The sequence below is a fragment of the Aquarana catesbeiana genome, linkage group LG01, assembly GCF_042186555.1.
Source record: "Aquarana catesbeiana isolate 2022-GZ linkage group LG01, ASM4218655v1, whole genome shotgun sequence".
Lineage (NCBI taxonomy): Eukaryota > Metazoa > Chordata > Amphibia > Anura > Ranidae > Aquarana > Aquarana catesbeiana.
Genome location: NC_133324.1, coordinates 500,325,498 through 500,345,142, shown reverse-complemented (window position 1 = coordinate 500,345,142; position 19,645 = coordinate 500,325,498). Strand labels below are relative to the sequence as shown.

The following is a 19,645-nucleotide window of genomic DNA, read 5'->3' as shown; positions in this document are numbered from 1 at the left end:
GATACTTATTCATTATGCCCTATGAGTGGGCACTGTTGTGTCACAGAATTCATAGAGCCTGCCTTCTAAACTACAGAGGTGCTGAGAGGAGGAGTTTCAGGAGGTGGAGTCAGTACAGGAGTCACTGGTTGCAGGCAGCAAGGTACTATGAGTTATTTAGTCCTTAAAAATTTAAATAAAATAGCAGAGGAGAAGCTGCAAAGCATACAGGGAATCCAGAAAGTCGTAGAAAAAAGATGGCCAGCGGACAAACAGAATTCACAACATGAAATTACATTCTTCAAACAAGCTTAGTTTGAACTGTCAATAATAATTATTTTTGTGTTGCTATTGCAGATGTTAAAAAAATTAAAGTGTATGCTGTGACAATAGATTTCCTTTATGCTCAGTCTGAATTAAAAAGATGGATTTGTTAGACTGGGCTGAAAGAGTACTGGTAAAACTGGCTTTACTAGTTTTAGTTGGCATACTATAAGGATTAGGGGTGCAGGTAAACATATCTTATGGCTTACCCTCCACCTATTAATGGTTGCCTGCTCTAAAGCTATACAGGCACTGCCATTGATATATCGCTGATCACTGAGCATTTACAGACCAGTACATAGTAAATTTTGAAGGTTTAAAGGTAAAAGCTATCAGGGCTGGGATAAAGCTGCCTGTCCAGCACTAGTAGAAAAAAAATACAAAGTACCGTATTTGCCAGCATATAAGGCGACTGGGCGTATAAAACGACCCCCTCATTTTTCAGTTAAAACATAGGTTTTGGGCTATACTCGCCATATAAGACTATCCCCCTTCCGAGGCAACGCCATTTAAAAACATCAGATTTGAGTTAAATAATTTTAATTAAAATTGTTATGACTTACCGGTACTTAAAATCCTTCAAAACCCTCATCATGTTCATCATCTGACATCATAAGTTCATCAATGACATCTTGTTATACATTTGTAAGACAGTCATCATATGGATCTAATTCCGAATCAGATGGTCTGGCTTCAGCTTCGGCTTCCCCTTCATCTTGTCCCAAGTAGTCGACCTCCATACCATCCAATGAATTTTAGATGCCACGCTTCTTGAAAGACTTGATTACTGTTTCTGCATCAATATCATTTCAGGCTTTTATGACAAAGTTGCACAAAACATCCAACTGTGGAGCACGCATGTTTCCTCCTTTTGTGAATGACTATTCGCCGCTAACCATCCACTCATTCCACTGTTCTCGAATGCGATCTTTAAATGGCTTGTTTGGGCACACATCTAGTGGCAATACCAACAATGTCAATCCTGTAGGAATAACAGCCAAATCTGTGTTTATTGTTGCCAGCCTTTTCTTTGCGCTGGTAGTTAAATGAGCCCTGAACATATCCCACACAAGTAGGCTACGTTCTCGACGAAGTCTACCTGGTCGCCTACTCCATACATTATCAAGCCATAGCTTTACCCCTTCTTCATCCATCCAGCCTTTTTCATTCACATGTACAAAAACTCCAACAAGGAACTTGATTTTTGACATTGTTTTTCTTTTAAAAATAATCATTGGTCTTAGTTTGACACCATCAGCTGTACATACTAGTACCACTGTAAAACTGGACTTCTCATGTCCTGTTGTTTTAATTAACACTGTTTTTGCACCTATTGAATTGACAGTTTTATTTCCAACCATATTGAAATTCATAGGAGTTTCATTCATATTTCTTAACGCATAGCCATGTTCCTTGCACTGTTGTATTACATATCGATGGAAATTACTTACTTGCCGTCGAGATCTGCAGGTAATTTTTGTGCAATTTTGTTTTTTTGCCTCAGTAAAAGAATATTCCTTTCCAAGAACATAGTATACCAGGATACAGTGGCCCTAAATTCCTTGCTGTGATCTGGGTTAGATATGTCCCACTGAAGTGCAAACATACATATGTTGTTTCGCGTCACTACATAACCATTTTGACAAGGCTCATGCACCATGTCTGCTACATGATTTTCAAGTTCTGGAAAATGAGGGGTGCATCTTCTTAATGCACACTTACCCCTTGGCATACTCTTTAATGCATCTTCATTTGCTTTCCAGTCTCGGACCATCTTTTCTGTTACTCCATATTGTCTTGCAGCAGCACTGTTATTATGTTCCTTGGCAAAGTTTACAATTTTCAGCTTGAAACTGGCTTCATATTTCCTTCTTCTTGCTGGTGGAGCAATGATGGAGTATTGTCTACTAGCCATTTTGTTTACATCCACTAATCTGTCAGCCCGCTGGATGTGCGGTAATACTGTATGTACTGTAGATTCGGCTGCAAACAGTATACCACGCTAAGCCAGTCACGGCAAGCAATGTATTCTATTAATGAATACAAAGCCTGCTCATATTGGCAGAGATTGTAAGTCATCTTATAAGCCGGCAAATACAATAGGTCTCAATTCCTGAGATTAATGATTTCTGCATTATCAGAATCTTTTAAGCTTTTAAGAAAATTCTTAACTACATCTAATATGATAAAGTAGATAAACGCTTGAGAAATATGGATGTTTTTGAGCTGTTATTACATACATCACATATGTATGCATAAATACACAGAACTGAATAACATACCTGTCTCTTTGCATAGTTTAGCGTAAAGTCCAACAGCAATCATGAGACCACTAGCCACCTGAAAAAGTGATGCATAGTAGTTAATAGCATTCTTGATTAATTTCTAGGTGAACATTTTAGAATACCCAAAGACGTTAAGACAACAACGGAAGTAAGGTATAAGCAATGTAACTAGGACATATCTACAATGACTTATTGATAGTGTGGCTGATAATCAAGTCAAGCCTTTACAATTTTTATATTTTGCTTTATATTTTATATAAATTCACACTGGCCTGAGTAATAATATGTGTAAAAGATGCATTGCACATTAAAATGGTTGCGATTTGGCTGAAATAGAGTGACCAAAAATGTGCTTTTAGCTACTTACTCCTTAAAATCTTATAATATCTTTCTATTTTATTTATGTGTCCCTTTTTTCACAATCTTTTGGCTGGTCTTTTTTATATCAAGGTGATGATGTGTGTAGTGTGATGTTTACAGGGACTGCATACAGCAGTTGTAGTGAATTAAAATTCATGGGGGTCCGGTCAGAAAAAACTTCTTCTAGCCGAGGTCCAAGTGTCATATTGGTGCTATGACTCCACATGATATCCTTCACATCGCAGCCTACTGTGCACGTCACAGGCCCCTCATCTCAGACCCCCCATCACAGTTCACAGACCCCCCATCACAGACTGACCACCCATCACAGACTGGCATCCCATCACAGACTGACCCCCCCATCACAGACTGGCCCCCTTTACAGACTGACCCCCATCACAGACTGGCCCCCCATCACAGACTGACACCCCATCACAGACTGGCCCCCAATTACAGACTGACCCCCATCACAGACTAACCCCCATCACAGACTGACCCCTCATCACAGACTGACCCCCAATCACAGACTGACCCTCCATCACAGACTGACCCCCATCACAGACTGGCTCCCATCACAGACTGACCCCCATCAGAGACTGGCCCTCCATCACAGACTGACCCGCCAATCACAGACTGACCCCCCCATCACAGTACTGACCCCCCCATTACAGACTGGCCCCCATCACAGACTGACCCCCCCATTACAGACCCTCCTCGATAGTAGACTCCTGTCCTGCACAGCACTCCCCCCTCCCCACAGAGCCCTACCTTATTCACACAAAACGGAAAGCACTTTTCACATTAAAGGTGAGTGATTGATTGCTGGGACCGCCCCGCTGTGTAGCAACCAATTACCCACTTCTTAACTTAAAAAGTCCTGCCCTTTGTCCAGAGTGTCTCATCTTGTGTGAATAAGACAGGTAGTGTGAGGAGGGGGCAGTGCAGCGATCCTATCGAAGGGACAGACCCGTGTGCGACGTGCCTGCCATGCTGTGATCATAGCAGCACCAGGCAGGCGAGCCGGCGGGGAAAGGACACGCAGGCAACTATTTGGCGAGGCTGCGGTCTGGGTAGTATGGCTACCTGGGCCAGAATTGGACTGTGGTCTGCCATTTAGTGATGCCTGGCATACAATTTGCTTCCCCAAGCAACATGTTTATTCATGTATTGTATCTTGCTATATTCCACTCTACCTCTCTACCAGGGCCGGTACAAGAGGTGGGCGGAAGGGGCGGGTGCCCTGGGTAGAGAAATTTATTGTAGGAAGGGGGCGCAGCGCTGGCAGGCAGTGTGATGTTAAACTTTCTGGGCAAGTGGCTATCACCGGCCGCCCCTACAACATTGCAGAGCTGCGCCTGCTTGCAAAGATGTGCAGAGGCGTACTGGGTGGGGGGCAGGCCGCCCCGACTATCACACACTGGGGGGGGTCAGGCTGGCCCCCCCTCCGGGATTGAAGCGGTGGCAGCGCCGCGGGTTTGGGCAGTGCAGCAGTGACAGGCACAGGCAGGGAGAGGCGATCTATATTGTGATTTGGGGGAGAGGGGGTGTGCGGGGTGACACCGCTGCACCTACCATCCTCTCCTCTTGTGGCCGTGGGCTGTCTGTCTGTGCAATCCTGGATGTCACACAGGCACAGCCGAGCAGAGTGAAGCCACCTGCCCCTCCTCTCTGTTTATGTGTAAACAGGGGCAGGGGATCTGCTGAACATGTGCCGCCGCGCTGATCTGAGGTACTGAATGGGGGGGTCTGCACACTGCACTGAACTGGGGCTACACTGAAGGGGGGCTACACTGAAGGGGGGCGTCTGCACAGAACGGGGGGATACACTGAAGGGGGGCTACACTGTAGGGGGGCATCTTCACTGAACGGGGGGGATACACGGAACGGGGGGATACACTGAAGGGGGGCTACACTGAAGGGGGGCATCTGCACTGAACGGGGGGCTACACTGAAGGGGGCGTCTGCACTGAACGGGGGGATACACTGAAGGGGGGGCTACGCTGAACAGGGGGCTACACTGAAGGGGCATCTGCACTGAACGGGGGGCTAAACTAAAGGGGGCGTCTGCACTGAACGGGGGGCTACACTGAAGGGGGGTGTCTGCACTGAATGGGGGGCTACAATGAACAGGGGGCTACACTGAATGGGGGCATCTGCACTGAACGGGGTCTACACTGAAGCGGGGTCTGCACTGAACGGGGGGCTACACTGAAGGGGGGCTACACTGAAGGGGGGCATCTGCACTGAACGGGGGGATACACTGAATGGGGGGATACACTGAAGGGGGCTACACTGAAGGGGGGCTACACTGAAGGGGGGGTACACTGAAGGGGGCGTCTGCACTGAACGGAGGCTACACTGAAGGGGGGCGTCTACACTGAACGGGGGAGATACACTGAAGGGGGGGCTACACTGAACGGGGGGCTACACTGAAGGGGGCGTCTGCACTGAATGGGGGCTACACTGAAGGGGGCATCTGCACTGAACGGGGGGCTACACTGAAGGGGGTGTCTGTACTGAATGGGGGGGCTACACTGAACAGGGGGCTACACTGAATGGGGGCGTCTGCACTGAATGGGGGGCTACACTGAAGGGGGGGTCTGCACTGAATGGGGGCTACACTGAAGGGGGGGCTAGACTGAAGTGGGACATCTGCAGTGAACGGGGCTACACTGAAGAGGGCTACACTGAACGGGGGGCTACACTGAACAGGGGGCAACACTGAATGGGGGCATCTGCACTGAACGGAGGGCTACACTGAAGGGGGGGTCTGCACTAAACGGGGGGGCTACACTGAAGGGGGGGTCTGCACCAAACGGGGGGCTATACTGAAGGAGGCATCTGCACTGAAGGCTGGTCTGTGTAACATGCAGGGGGTCCAGCGCTTCAGGGTGCTGTGTAATGTAAAGGGGTCCAGAGATGCAGGGTGATGTGTAATGTAAAGGGGTCCAGAGATGCAGGGTGATGTGTAATGTAAAGGGGTCCAGATATGCAGGGTGATGTGTAATGTAAAGGGGTCCAGAGATGCAGGGTGCTGTGTAATGTAAAGGGGTCCAGAGATGCAGGGTGATGTGTAATGTAAAGGGATCCAGAGATGCAGGGTGATGTCTAATGTAAAGGGGTCCAGAGATGCAGGGTTATGTGTAATGTAAAGGGGCCCAGAGGTGCAGGGTGATGTGTAATGTAAAGGGGCCCAGAGGCGCAGGGGGCTGTGTAGTGTAAAGGGGCCCAGAGTTGCAGGGTGCTGTGTAATGTAAAGAGGCCCAGAGGTGCAGGGTGCTGTGTAATGTAAAGGGGTGCAGGGTGCTGTGTAATGTATAGGGGTGCAGGGGGTTGTGTAATGTAAAGGGGCCCAGAGGTTCAGGGTGATGTGTAATGTAAAGGGGCCCAGAGGCGCAGGGGGCTGTGTAATGTAAAGGGGTCAGTGCGGGGGATCGCTGGACTCCAGGTTAGCAGGACTGGGAGGGAAGAGGAGTGGGTCCAATGTAAGTTTACCTTACAGATTTTCTGTAAAGTGAACTTACAATTATGTATATACGTACATATACTGTGACGGGGCTGCAGCTACAGTATTGTATTGTTTTAAGTGTTTTATGGTTTTGAAAGGACACTGACTGACACTGGGTCTTTCTTTATACCCGGGGGGGGGGGGGGCACAGTTTGCCATCTTCGCCCTGGGCACCAGATGGCCTTGTCCCAGCACTGCTCTCTATGTTTATTTTTGAACAGTTAGACCAGCCCTACATTTGCCGCTCTCAGCCTCTACCATATGCCTAGTGTGGTTTGTTCCTGCCTACACAGAATATAGGCACGGGGAAGCATTGTCTTTTTACAATAGAAAAAAAACACAGAAAAACATATTTTTTAAGTGCCAAGCTCAAATAAATTACATTAGATTCTACCTGTCTGTCTTCTTTGCAAGGTGAAGCTGCCTGTGAATCATATCAAGCTATCAGGTTACCATACTGTAACTGTAGATTACGTACTATAGAGTGAGTCTCAGGGATTATGTCTTTTTAGTAAATCAACAGCAGATTTTTTGTTTGCTTTAATTGCTGTCAGTGTGTGGCCCAGGCCGGTTCACACTGATGCAGTGTGGATTTTGTCACGGAACGTCCCACACTCCGCTTGAGTGCTTCCGTCATATACCGCTTCCTAAGTTCTGGAACACGAGTCCAATGGATCTGGCTATAGGAACCCCAAGAACTAGACAACACCAGTCTTGGAGTACATCAGGACTAACTTTTTTATTTGAGATCTCACACACATTTATACACCAGGCTGACTCAAAGCTAATCTAATTAACATGAGCTCCAATAGGAGTCGTCCCGTCTCCTACATTGTATATGGGACAATGTGATCAGCTCATTCAATTAACATACATTACCATAAACATCAACACAGGGTTAATTAGAACAAACAACAATGAGTTGAATACCCTTAGAACCTAGACTAAACTTATTTACATTAAACCCATTATAGCTGACATCAGACAGGTGAGTGGAGTTGATGACATTAGCATCTCCTCACAGGATGTGTCCCAACAGTATAATTCAGTCTTATCATTCTAATATGGCATATAAAGGGTTCCAGAGTCTGTGTGTTTTGGGGGGACATGGAGCTGAATCCAAAGTAACACCAACCCCAGGGTCCCTAGGCATACAGCTCACAGAGAGCACCATTCCCCCAAATGCTAGGGCCCATAATCGGTGGGCAAGAGGCTTGCGTTCAGTCCCCTCCAATAGCCTCTGTCTCGGGTGAGTCTGTCACATTTCTCCCCTTTCGGCAGGAGACTAACACAGGAGGTGACCCCAGACGGGTTGACTCCGAAGTTAGTAAGTAGCTCCAGTCCTCTAATGCCTATACCCACACAGTACCCCAAATAAATTGTTCCAAACAAAGCATTACTCACCCAGCCAACCTCTGCCTCTCTCGGAGAACATAACTGCCGCTGGGGAGAGGCCTGCACTGGCCCTTCTCCCTGGAGTTCTTTCTGCCGCTGGAGAGAAGACAGGGGGACTGGGCTCACTCTGTCATGCTGTTGGGGATCTGGGCCGACTGCCCAGCATCCCTGGGGTATACAGGTGGAGACTGAAGTCCCATCCACCTTCACAGGAAATCCATCCTCTGTTAGTTGAGGGCAGAGTCCAGCAGTCCTCGGCCCTGTTGCCAGCCCTTCTGCTGGAAACCCCACACCATCTGTTCCAGCTAACTGTTGGAGAGGGAGGCCGACTGCCCCGCCTCCCTGGAACTCTGTAGTTGTTGCCGGTGCTGGGCAGAGGTTGGTAGCACTCTGCCCTGTTGCCAGCACTTCTGCTGGGGACTCCGCATGCTCCACTCCGGCTAACCGTTGGGGCAGGAGGCTGGCTTCCTCCACTCCCAAACTGTGTAGCTGCCATTGGGGAGGGGAGCCGGCTGCTTCCTTTTCCATTCCCTCATCTGGCTGCTGGGACGACATGTCGATGGTACTGTCTCCCAGGTGCATGGATCTTTGCTGGGGAGGAAAGCCCGCTTCCTCCACCCTGGCCAACTGTTGGGGAGGGACAACACACACCTCCTCTCCCTTCTCCCCCTGTATCTGCTGCTGGGAAGTGATTGCCATCTTCTCACCCTGAGCCTCCACAATTGCTGCAGGTGTGGGGCAGAGGTCTTGGACCCTCTGTCCAGTTGCCAGCACTTCTGCTGGGGGTTTTCCAGGTGGTTCCTCCTCTACAGAAATGTCTATTAAATCCCCAGTCTCTGGAATTGGTAAAAGTGTGGGACAGAGGTCTTGGACCCTCTGTTCAGTTACCAGATCTTCAGCTGGAGAAGTTTGTTTTAACTCCATAGATGCTGCTGGCAGAAAATCACATGTCCCTGTCAGTGTTGTGGGAGAAAGGCCGACTACCTCTTCTCTCAAGAAGGCCGAAGCCACTGTTGGTGCTGGGCAGAACACAGTGAACTTTGGCCCTGATAGCAGCTCTTCTGCTGGAGGCTCATCAGGTTGTTCTTCCTCAGCAGAAAAGTCTATCAAATCCCATGTCTCTGCAACTGATGTCTGGGGATAGAGGTTCACCATCTCCTGTCCATGGAACACAGAAGATGCTATCATTTCTGGGCAGAGGTTAGCAGAGCTCTGCCCTGTTGTCAGCACTTCAGGTTTGGGGATGGCAATCTCCGGATTTTCCACTGCCGATTCTCTGGCATGCTGGTGAACTTGTTCTAGCAGTTTCCTGTATGCCCTTTCCAGATGCTGTTCCTTCCTTAGCAAATGGTCCAGATCAGGTTTGAGCTCTGAGACCCCTGCAAGACCGAGCATAGACTCTCTATAGTCTCTCAGGTCCTCAAGGTCAGGTTCCCCTTCATCGCCAAACATAAAAAGATCTGTAAGGCTCTCCCACAGCAATCCAGGGCCGCCAAAGTCATATCCCTCCGGAGAGCATTCTGTTGTCTCCCCTAAATATCCCTCCTCTGCGTGCCATTGCAGAGCCCGATAACGATTGTCCAGCTCTATCTCCTGCTGGACCAACCTGTCCAACTCAGTCACCCATTGCTCCTGGGGCTGCTCTCCCAGGAATGCCATCCGCAATGCCCGTTGGTCACTGGCCCGTTGCTCTTGGGTTGGAAAGCACTTGCCCTGTTTTATACCAGCGAGACGGAGGGCTGCAATCCAGAGCTCCACCCGAATTTGCTGCCTGAGCTCCAGGTATTCATCCTCAGACACAGTCCTGGTGTATGTTGAAAGGATGATCCGCAGCAGCCCCGGGAACTCTGATGCCAGGTCCATATCTCCGCTGGGGTGACCGAAGTCTGCTATGCTGATCTTGGATCCAGTTGGAGGTTTGGATGTCCCAGACTTCAGGAAGCTTTCCCGCTGCTTGCCACCAATGTCACGGAACGTCCCACACTCCGCTTGAGTGCTTCCGTCAGTATACCGCTTCCTAAGTTCTGGAACACGAGTCCAATGGATCTGGCTATAGGAACCCCAAGAACTAGACAACACCAGTCTTGGAGTACATCAGGACTAACTTTTTTATTTAAGATCTCACACACATTTATACACCAGGCTGACTCAAAGCTAACCTAATTAACATGAGCTCCAATAGGAGTCGTCCCGTCTCCTACATTGTATATGGGACAATGTGATCAGCTCATTCAATTAACATACATTACCATAAACATCAACACAGGGTTAATTAGAACAAACAACAATGAGGGGGGGGGGGGCACAGTTTGCCATCTTCGCCCTGGGCACCAGATGGCCTTGTCCCAGCACTGCTCTCTATGTTTATTTTTGAACAGTTAGACCAGCCCTACATTTGCCGCTCTCAGCCTCTACCATATGCCTAGTGTGGTTTGTTCCTGCCTACACAGAATATAGGCACGGGGAAGCATTGTCTTTTTACAATAGAAAAAAAACACAGAAAAACATATTTTTTAAGTGCCAAGCTCAAATAAATTACATTAGATTCTACCTGTCTGTCTTCTTTGCAAGGTGAAGCTGCCTGTGAATCATATCAAGCTATCAGGTTACCATACTGTAACTGTAGATTACGTACTATAGAGTGAGTCTCAGGGATTATGTCTTTTTAGTAAATCAACAGCAGATTTTTTGTTTAATTGCTGTCAGTGTGCGGCCCAGGCCGGTTCACACTGATGCAGTGTGGATTTTGTCACGGAACGTCCCACACTCCGCTTGAGTGCTTCCGTCATATACCGCTTCCTAAGTTCTGGAACACTAGTCCAATGGATCTGGCTATAGGAACCCCAAGAACTAGACAACACCAGTCTTGGAGTACATCAGGACTAACTTTTTTATTTGAGATCTCACACACATTTATACACCAGGCTGACTCAAAGCTAATCTAATTAACATGAGCTCCAATAGGAGTCGTCCCGTCTCCTACATTGTATATGGGACAATGTGATCAGCTCATTCAATTAACATACATTACCATAAACATCAACACAGGGTTAATTAGAACAAACAACAATGAGTTGAATACCCTTAGAACCTAGACTAAACTTATTTACATTAAACCCATTATAGCTGACATCAGAAAGGTGAGTGGAGTTGATGACATTAGCATCTCCTCACAGGATGTGTCCCAACAGTATAATTCAGTCTTATCATTCTAATATGGCATATAAAGGGTTCCAGAGTCTGTGTGTTTTGGGGGGACATGGAGCTGAATCCAAAGTAACACCAACCCCAGGGTCCCTAGGCATACAGCTCACAGAGAGCACCATTCCCCCAAATGCTAGGGCCCATAATCGGTGGGCAAGAGGCTTGCGTTCAGTCCCCTCCAATAGCCTCTGTCCCGGGTGAGTCTGTCACAGATTTTGCATCTAATTTTGTGTGCTTTCTGCAACCCATTCATCATTGCACCCCATTCATGCGAAACACTGCTGGTGTGCGCAGTGCGATTAGCAGAATTGGATTGTATGGGTATGAACACCAAAGAAATACAAATGTGTCTGCGCTAGAATTCAAATATCTAATAATCCCCCTGATGAAGGCACGTGATCCCGGTGCCGAACACGCGTAGGGGAGGGGCCTGGACGGAGCTGTCAGCAGAGAGAGAGAGAGAGAGATTGTGGCATACACCGCACCGCACGCTATACCTTACGGACGGCCTGTTTTTGTCAACGCTTGTATGGGATGGTGCACCTACGCACCCACTGCATGTGAGTACCCCTAAGAGGGGAGAGTTTCTGTTCACAATAAAAGATCCTTCATTATCCTACAATATTGCGCTATGGAGTTTCCTTTTTTCTTGCATATTATATCATGACTGGGAGCATTGGAGGTCTACAAAGTTGATTCCTTTGAGCACAGGAGTTGCTCCAAAGCGTGTTTGATAGAGTTTAATTACTGTGTCACACACTGTAAGGTGAGCGCATATGCTTTTGGGGGATCACGGAAAGACACTAAGGCATGCTTTATGGTACACTTTTGGAGGAACAAGATGGATGAGCTTCACTATTATGGACACTAATTTTGAGCACCTTATATTTATATTTCTTTGGATGTGCACCTTTGTACTATAAGGACTTTTATGAAAATTTCACTATTGATTTGGCACTTATATTGTGGATTTTAGATTGCATTTCGCACTTTTAGTATTATAAGGTTGAATCACCAAGAGATAATTCTGATTTGTATTAATTAGCTTAAGTGCAGTTTTTAATTTTTAATTTAAAAATATTTTTTTATTTTTATTTTTTGTATTACTTTACCTATTTCAACACTCACTGTAAACACTTATTAGATATTTGAATTCTAGCGCAGACACATTTGTATTTCTTTGATATTAATTGCACGGGTGTGGAACGTGATTAGTGTTTGCAGCTGTTTTTTCACTTGGATTCTTTTCACTTGGATTTTATTTCGTTATTTGATAAGGCATTAACCCGTATGTGGCTCGCAAGGCTCATCTAGATTTATGGGTATGAACACGCATGTGATCCGATTCTGGTGCTGCAAAAAAAAGACCCTGCATGATTTTGGTTTGGATGCGGTGTGATTTGAGCCATACAAAATGTATGGCTTAAATCACATTGCTGCAGAATCGCATGTGATTTGAACAGGAATGCGGTGCGATTCCTGTCCAAATCACGTGTGGTTCCTGTACCCCATTAGTGTGAACCAGGCCTAAAACCCTTCACCTGGACATGTAAGGATAACAAAATCTTTACAGAGGTTCTAAACCTTCCTCAGACTTCTAAAAAATGTGTTTTAATTACTGCCTGTGATCCTGTTGGGAAGATTTACCGCCTTTAAAGAGTTCCACCCATTTATAAGTCAGCAGCTATAAAAAGTAAAGCTGGTGACCAGCCGTCGCAGTTTAACTGCGGCAGAATGGCACGGCTGGGCGAAACTACGTTACCTTACACTTACCAGAGCCGTCGGTAGCGACGGCTCGGTAGCGCTGGTATGGAGACGAGTGAGGGCAAGATGGCCCCCGCTCGTCTCCATACCATTGCAGGGCATTTTTCAAATGACATTACATTTTTTTTTTTATTGTATTTTAGTGTAAATATGAGATCTGAGGTCTTTTTGACCCCAGATCTCATATTTAATAGACCCTTTCATGCTTTTTTTCTATTAAAAAAAAAACCCGTCCCGCCAAGCTCATGTGCAGAAGCAAATGCATACGTGAGTACTTCCCGCATATGAAAACGGTGTTCAAACCACACGTGAGGTATCGCCGTGATCGTTCGAGTGAGAGCAATAATTCTATGTGAAAACTAACACTGCTCATCACCCTGAGAACACCATCCCCACCGTGAAACATTGTGGTGCCAACATCATGTTGTGGGGATGCTTTTCTTCAGCAGGGACAGGGAAGAGGGTCAGAGTTGATGGGAAGATTGATGGAGCCAAATACAAAGCAATCTTAGAAAAAAACCTGTAATGCCCCGTACACACGGTCGGATTTTCCGATGGAAAATGTCCGATCGGAGCGTGTTGTCGGAAATTCCAACCGTGTGTGGGCTCCATCGGACATTTTCCATCAGATTTTCCGACACACAAAGTTGGAGAGCAGGAGATAAAATTTTCCGACAATAAAAAACCGTTGTCGGAAATTCCGATCGTGTGTACACAAATCCGACGGACAAAGTGCCACGCATGCTCAGAATAAATAAAAAGATGAAAGCTATTGGCCACTGCCCCGTTTATAGTCCCGACGTACGTGTTTTACGTCACCGCGTTTAAAACGATCGGATTTTCCGACAACTTTGTGTGACCGTGTGTATGCAAGACAAGTTTGAGCCAACATCCGTCGGAAAAAATCCCAGGATTTTGTTGTCGGAATGTCCGAACAAAGTCCGACCGTGTGTACGCCCTATTAGAGTCTGCAAAAGACTCCTTCTAGCAGGACCCTAAACATACAGCCAGAGCTACAATGGAATGGTTTAGATCAAAGCATATTCATGTGTTAGAATAGCCCAGTCAAAGTCCAGACCTAAATTCAATTGAGAATCTGTGGCAAGACTTGAAAATTGCTGTTCACAGACACTTTCCAGCCAATCTGACAGAGCTTGAGCTATTTTGCAAAGAAGAATGGGCAAAAATGTCACTCTCTAGATGTGCAAAGCTGGTAGAGACATACCCAAAAAGACCTGCAGCTATAATTGCAGCAAAAGGTGGTTCTACAAAGGATTGACTCAGGGGGGGCTTAATAAAAATGCACGCCAGACTTTTCACATATTTATTTGTAAAAAAATTTGAAAACCATTTATCATTTTCCTTCAACTTCACAATTATGTGCCACTTTGTGTTGGTCTATTACATAAAATGTCCATCTTACAGTCACTCAGTAACACAGACCGGGTATTAGGGAATTATTGGATGTCCAGGATTTCAGAACAAACAATTGGGAATTGTAGAACAATCAATTGTGGATTGCAGAACAATCAAGTGTGAATTGTAGATCCATCAATTAGGACAACTATGTACACTCCCTGTACATACACCTCAATCTTCTCTCCAGCACTTCGCTTGCTGCACACTGTTCCTCCTCCAGAACTTCACTTGCTGCAGACTGTTCCTCCATCAGCATTTCCCTTGCCGCAGACCATCACTCCTCCGGACCAGCTAGCACTGCATGGGTAGGCTTGATGCTACTTCTGCCAGGCCTCACTGAACAGCCTTTTGTGGGCAGGGACCCCAGGCCCCTGTGGTGTAGAATAGTTCAGGTGCTAGCTGTCCTCTGCTCAGCTACCACTCCCAGAGAGCTCTCTCCAGTCCCTGCCAGTCAGACTGGCTGCAAAGACCCCTTCCCACTGCCCTTCTCCACAGTCCTCTCTCCACTGGTTCTGCTCCCATCTCTCAAACTGATATCTCCCAGTCCTCAGCAGTCCTCCCGACTATGCTCACTCACCAGCCCTCCTGGCTGCGACCTCTAGTCCTCCTGGAGACTCTTAGCATGTTCTCTCCCGCTGTCCTTTCTCCTGTTCTCTCGTGTGCCTCTGATTCCAGGATCTCTTCACTCCTCCCGGATGCACCCGAGCCCCAGCCCAGGGTCACCCACCCCCAGACTGGGGAGCTCCCCGTGGACCTGACAGCCTCCACACCCACTCATTTCAGCTCTTCCACCCGACAACTCCTCCCCAGCTAGGCTGACCACAGCTATTTAAGGAGGCCTGCCCCCTGCCAATCCAAGTTGGGGATTGGTCAAGGCTCCCTAGATACCTCAGGCAGCTCCACCTCATCTCCCCTCCTCTCCTTCCAGGACCTTCTCGAAGGAAGAGGGAGGTGATGGTGATGCCACCTGTCAGTCACCCAACTCTCTCCCTGAGCCACTGCCAGCCCAGAATGAAAACTAACAGGCCTAGCTACCAGCCAGGCCTGCCCAAATTTTCCTACCCTGTCAAAAATCCTCACTTCTAGCACTCACTAACTAGAGGGTGCTACATATGCATGTTCTTTGCCAACTTAAGCCTGTGTTGCATTATTGCTTTTAACTTTGGACCTGTTTAGTAAACTGCAAATTACAGTTACTTCCTGTCTGACCATTTGGCCGACTACCTATTTTGTTAAAGATCCTTTTCCCCAGGCATACATGCTACAACATTGCGTGACAGCATTTCACAAACAGCATAGTCCAGGGACAGAGACATGTTTCTCTCCACTTAAAGGTGCAAGTATGGCCTTCTGGAAAACGTAAGGCACTGGGGCAGCACAGGTCATGAACTGGCAGAATGGGGCTGTTTCCACCAATTTGTGTGGGGAGTGGTTGTAGCACCAGCAGCTCTGGTAAGCTGGCATTGAGATGGTAGCTATGCTTCTGCAACATTTTTTTGCTGCAGCAGAAATTGCAGAAGGGAGATCTGACAAGTGTATATTGTTTTACTCAGGTAGTGCTCTCACCGGTCTTTGTATTGCTGAGTCATGTGCTTTACAGTAGTACAAAAACTGGTACTAAGCTTTCTGGGATGCAGGCATTTCCATCAGAGGTTTTCAGCAGCAGACACAGTAAAAAAAAGGGCCTCACTGCAGAGGTTGGTAGACTGGCTTTAAGCTGGCCATACACTATTTGATTTCTGAGTGAGCGTTTTGTACAAAAGTTCTCATCAATACATTTGTTGAGAGGACGAATGGTATTTGGAACTGCTTCAAAAATGGTTTGCATTTAACATGTAATTTTGAAGTGAATGGACTCTCTACTAGCATTAGGCCAGCTTTAGAAGTAACAGGGCCATCTGCCTTTGGGGTAGTGCCTTTAAATAGATTTGGACAGCTGCTGCTTGCTGTTCTCTGCAAGGTGTGCCTGGATCCTAAAGCAGCAGTAAAGTCCAAGCAAAAAAAAAAAAAAGTTAGGTCCCCGGACAGTTTAAATCATAATGTGCTAGTATGCACCACATACTAGCACATTATGACACACTTAAAACAGAGCCCTCCAGTGACATCATGCTACAAATGTGAATATCTCTTAAATAAGGGGTAGGCAACCTGGGCACTCCAGCTGTGGTGAAACTACAAATCCCATCATGCCTCTGCCTCTAGGAGTCATGCCTGTTATTGTCAGGGTCTTGCAATGTCTCATGTGACTTGTAGTTTCACCACAGCTGGAGGGCCAAGGTTGCCTACCTCTGTCCTAAATGGTACATGTTTAGGAGATATTCACTCTACCTACAGGTAAGGCTTACCTGTAGGTACAAGTCATAAAGCGGATTTTACTACTGCTTTAATAGCTTCCTCCTTTGTTGCCCTTAAGCCGCTCCCTCTGACTTTCCTTCTCTCCCCTGCATAACACCTATGTATGGTCTGCCACCTCATCCTCCAGCACATGTTCCTCACTAGCGACTACTGTGCATTGAGTTACAGCTGCTTCATATTCCCTGTCTGTTCCTGCTCCCTGTTTGGTGTCCTTTGCTTCTAGGCTCCATTGCAGCAGAGAAATTGCTGTCATGTGATTACGCTGAATGGGGAAACACATGTAGGTAGATGGTAGTCTCCCCTTTTGAGTGGCCATTCCCTTGGTGATCAGTGGTGGTCCGTGCATTAAGGGCGCATGGGCGCCGCCCCCACTCTCCTGCCACCCCCTCTATCACCAATAGATAGATTCATGTATTGTATGAATCTATCTATGGCCGCCGCTGCCACCCCCTATGTAGGCGCCCAGCCCCTCTTTTACAGCGGCGGGAGGTGTTTTTGAAGCACCTGATTAGAGCCATAGGCTCTAATAGGCTTCAAAAAAAGTGACCTGCGAGCGCCATGCTGGGCACTTGCAGGTCACTCAGCTGTGCTAGTAAAGTAAATGACTATTCGCTTTCCTAAACCGCCTCTCCGCCAATCAGGTGCTCGGGTCTGTTACCTCTCACCTGATTGGCTGAAATGACAGGCACCGCTATTGGATGCCTATCAGGAGGAGGGGATGGGAGATAAGGACGGCAGGAGACGCAGGAAGGACCCCGCTCGTCGCTGTCACCCGCTGCCCCACCAAGACAGGGTAAGTGTCGGGCAGACGGCGAGTGGGCGAGGGTCACGCTGGGGGCATTCAAGGGCACACTGGCAGCATTCAATGGGCACACTGGCAGCATTTTATGGGCACATTGGCAGCATATGATGAGCACACTGGCAGCATTTGATGGGCACACTGACAGCATATGATGGGCACACTGGCAGCATTTGATGGGCACACTGGCAGCGTTTGATGGTACAGTGGCAGCGTTTGATGGGCACAGTGGCAGTGTTTGGCACAGTGGCTGCGTTTGATGGGCACAGTGGCAGCATTTGATGGCACAGTGGCAGCGTTTTATGGCACAGTGACAACATTTAATGGGCACAGTGGCAGCGTTTGGCACAGTGGCTGCAATTGATGGCACAGTGGCAGGATTTGATGGCACAGTGGCAGCGTTTGATGGGCACAGTGGCAGCATTTGATGGGCACAGTGGCTGCGTTTCATGGGCATAGTGGCAGCATTTGATGGCACAGTGGCAGCGTTTCATGGGCAGAGTGGCTGCAATTGATGGCACAGTGGCAGCATTTGATGGGCACAGTGGCAGTGTTTGATGACACAGTAGCTGCAATTGATGGCACAGTGGCAGCATTCGAGGGCACAGTGGCAGCATTTGATGGCACAGTGGTATTGTTTGATGGCACAGTGGCAGCGTTTGATGGGCACAGTGGCAGAGTTTGATGGGCACAGTGGCAGAGTTTGATGGGCACAGTGGCAGAGTTTGATGGGCACAGTGGCTGCAATTGATGATTTTTTTTTCAAATTTTTTGATATCTCCCCAGCACTCTGACCCCTCTACACCCTAGATATCCCCCCAGCACTCTGACCCCTCTACACCCCAGATATCCCCCCAGCATTGTTACCATATACCATAAGATACCCTTTGTATTGTGACCCCACTACATCCCTGATACCCCCTACACTGTGACCTCTCTACATCCCTGATACCTCTAGCACTATAGCCACCCAAGCTACCCCAAGCATTGCTACCCCCTATACACCCCAGACCCCCCCTTAGCATTCTTTTCCCCCATATACCCTTGATATCCCCCAGCACTATTATTCCATCCATGTAGTACCCCCTTTTCCATTGAAGATACAGTGCATGTAAACTTTTGGCTATGTGCCCGCCTCCAGCACTGGGCTCACCTATAATAATCAAGCAGGCAGAAGGAGGGGTGGAGGAGGGAGAATCCCTCTGGGCATTCCAAGCCCTTTGGTGCAAACAGTGCTGGACAGCTGGGCTCACCATGACACCATCCACAATGCTACTTCCACGGGCGGGGTCTCAGTGCTGCTGACTCAGCAGCTCCCACTCCAGCTCCTACCCCTCAGCCTTCGAGTCCCGAGCATTCAAGCTGAATGGGGTGGGGTCAGAGCATCACTGGCGCTGCGGCCCTGCCCCTCCCTACTGGCTGTGAAATAATAGGTATCGTTCTGCACAGCACGGTGCACCGCTGCCAGCCTGCTTCCCCTATGTATCCATCACTCTCAGTGCCATCATGGGGCCCCCAATTTTGGGGCAGCGTGGGCTCAGGGACCAGCTGCTTTGGGGAAAGTGCAGGGGCCCCCCATGCAGCTGGGGCCCTGGGCAGTGCCCAGGTGTGCCCACTTGTTAAGACAGCCCTACTTCTATGTATGTGTAGCCAATTGCTGGCTATGTTATTGCTCCATACAATAGACCCTTTTAAGTGGGACTATAATTGAGCCTTTTTCCCCTAGCGCCCAGTATTGTGACAATTACTTCACTTCCTGTTAGCAGAGCAAAGCCAATTCAACTGGTTACAGAGTATCTTGGGACCTGTAGCCCCTCTGTCAATATACTCTGTGTTTCTGAGTGCTGATCAGACTACACATGTCAGAAGGCTAGTGATGAGAAGTGGATGCTGGGAAAGCATTTATATTGAACTGTGAGCATTGGGCTTTCTCATTTATGACACGGGACTCAGAGCTGAAGGCTAGGAGTCTGTCACCCTTCCGTGGGCATTGCTGCCTAGTCCGGGCAAGGAGACTGTCAGTGGATCGACACCGCAGGGGCGTAGGCGATTGCTGCAGGATTGCACTGGCTGTTCTGCCCATCAGGACCACCACTGTCCATCACTACGCAGCCCTTGCTGATCCACTGCACTGTCAGGCGGGTATTCCATTCATCACTGTGAACACTCAAGAGCCTGTGCAGGAATTCCCTATTCCTGTGAGACTGTGCTATCATCAGGATTGATGAGCGGATGGAAGGCCAACCTTCTCTT

The 19,645-nt window shown here is 47.9% G+C and overlaps 1 protein-coding gene and 1 long non-coding RNA gene across 4 annotated transcripts in view; one reads left to right on the top strand and one right to left on the bottom strand.

The window, feature by feature from the left end:
• The window catches only part of LOC141103347 (uncharacterized), a 171,362-nt gene that overhangs the window by 10,866 nt on the left and 140,851 nt on the right, over positions 1–19,645 (top strand). The window lies entirely within an intron of this gene.
• Positions 1–19,645, bottom strand: part of LOC141103331 (tetraspanin-33-like) — a 73,766-nt gene that overhangs the window by 37,565 nt on the left and 16,556 nt on the right. For both annotated transcript variants that reach the window (XM_073592833.1, XM_073592824.1), the window contains exon 2: positions 2,586–2,643. In XM_073592833.1, coding sequence (XP_073448934.1) covers positions 2,586–2,643 — 58 coding nt within the window. The remainder of the gene's footprint in view (positions 1–2,585; positions 2,644–19,645) is intronic.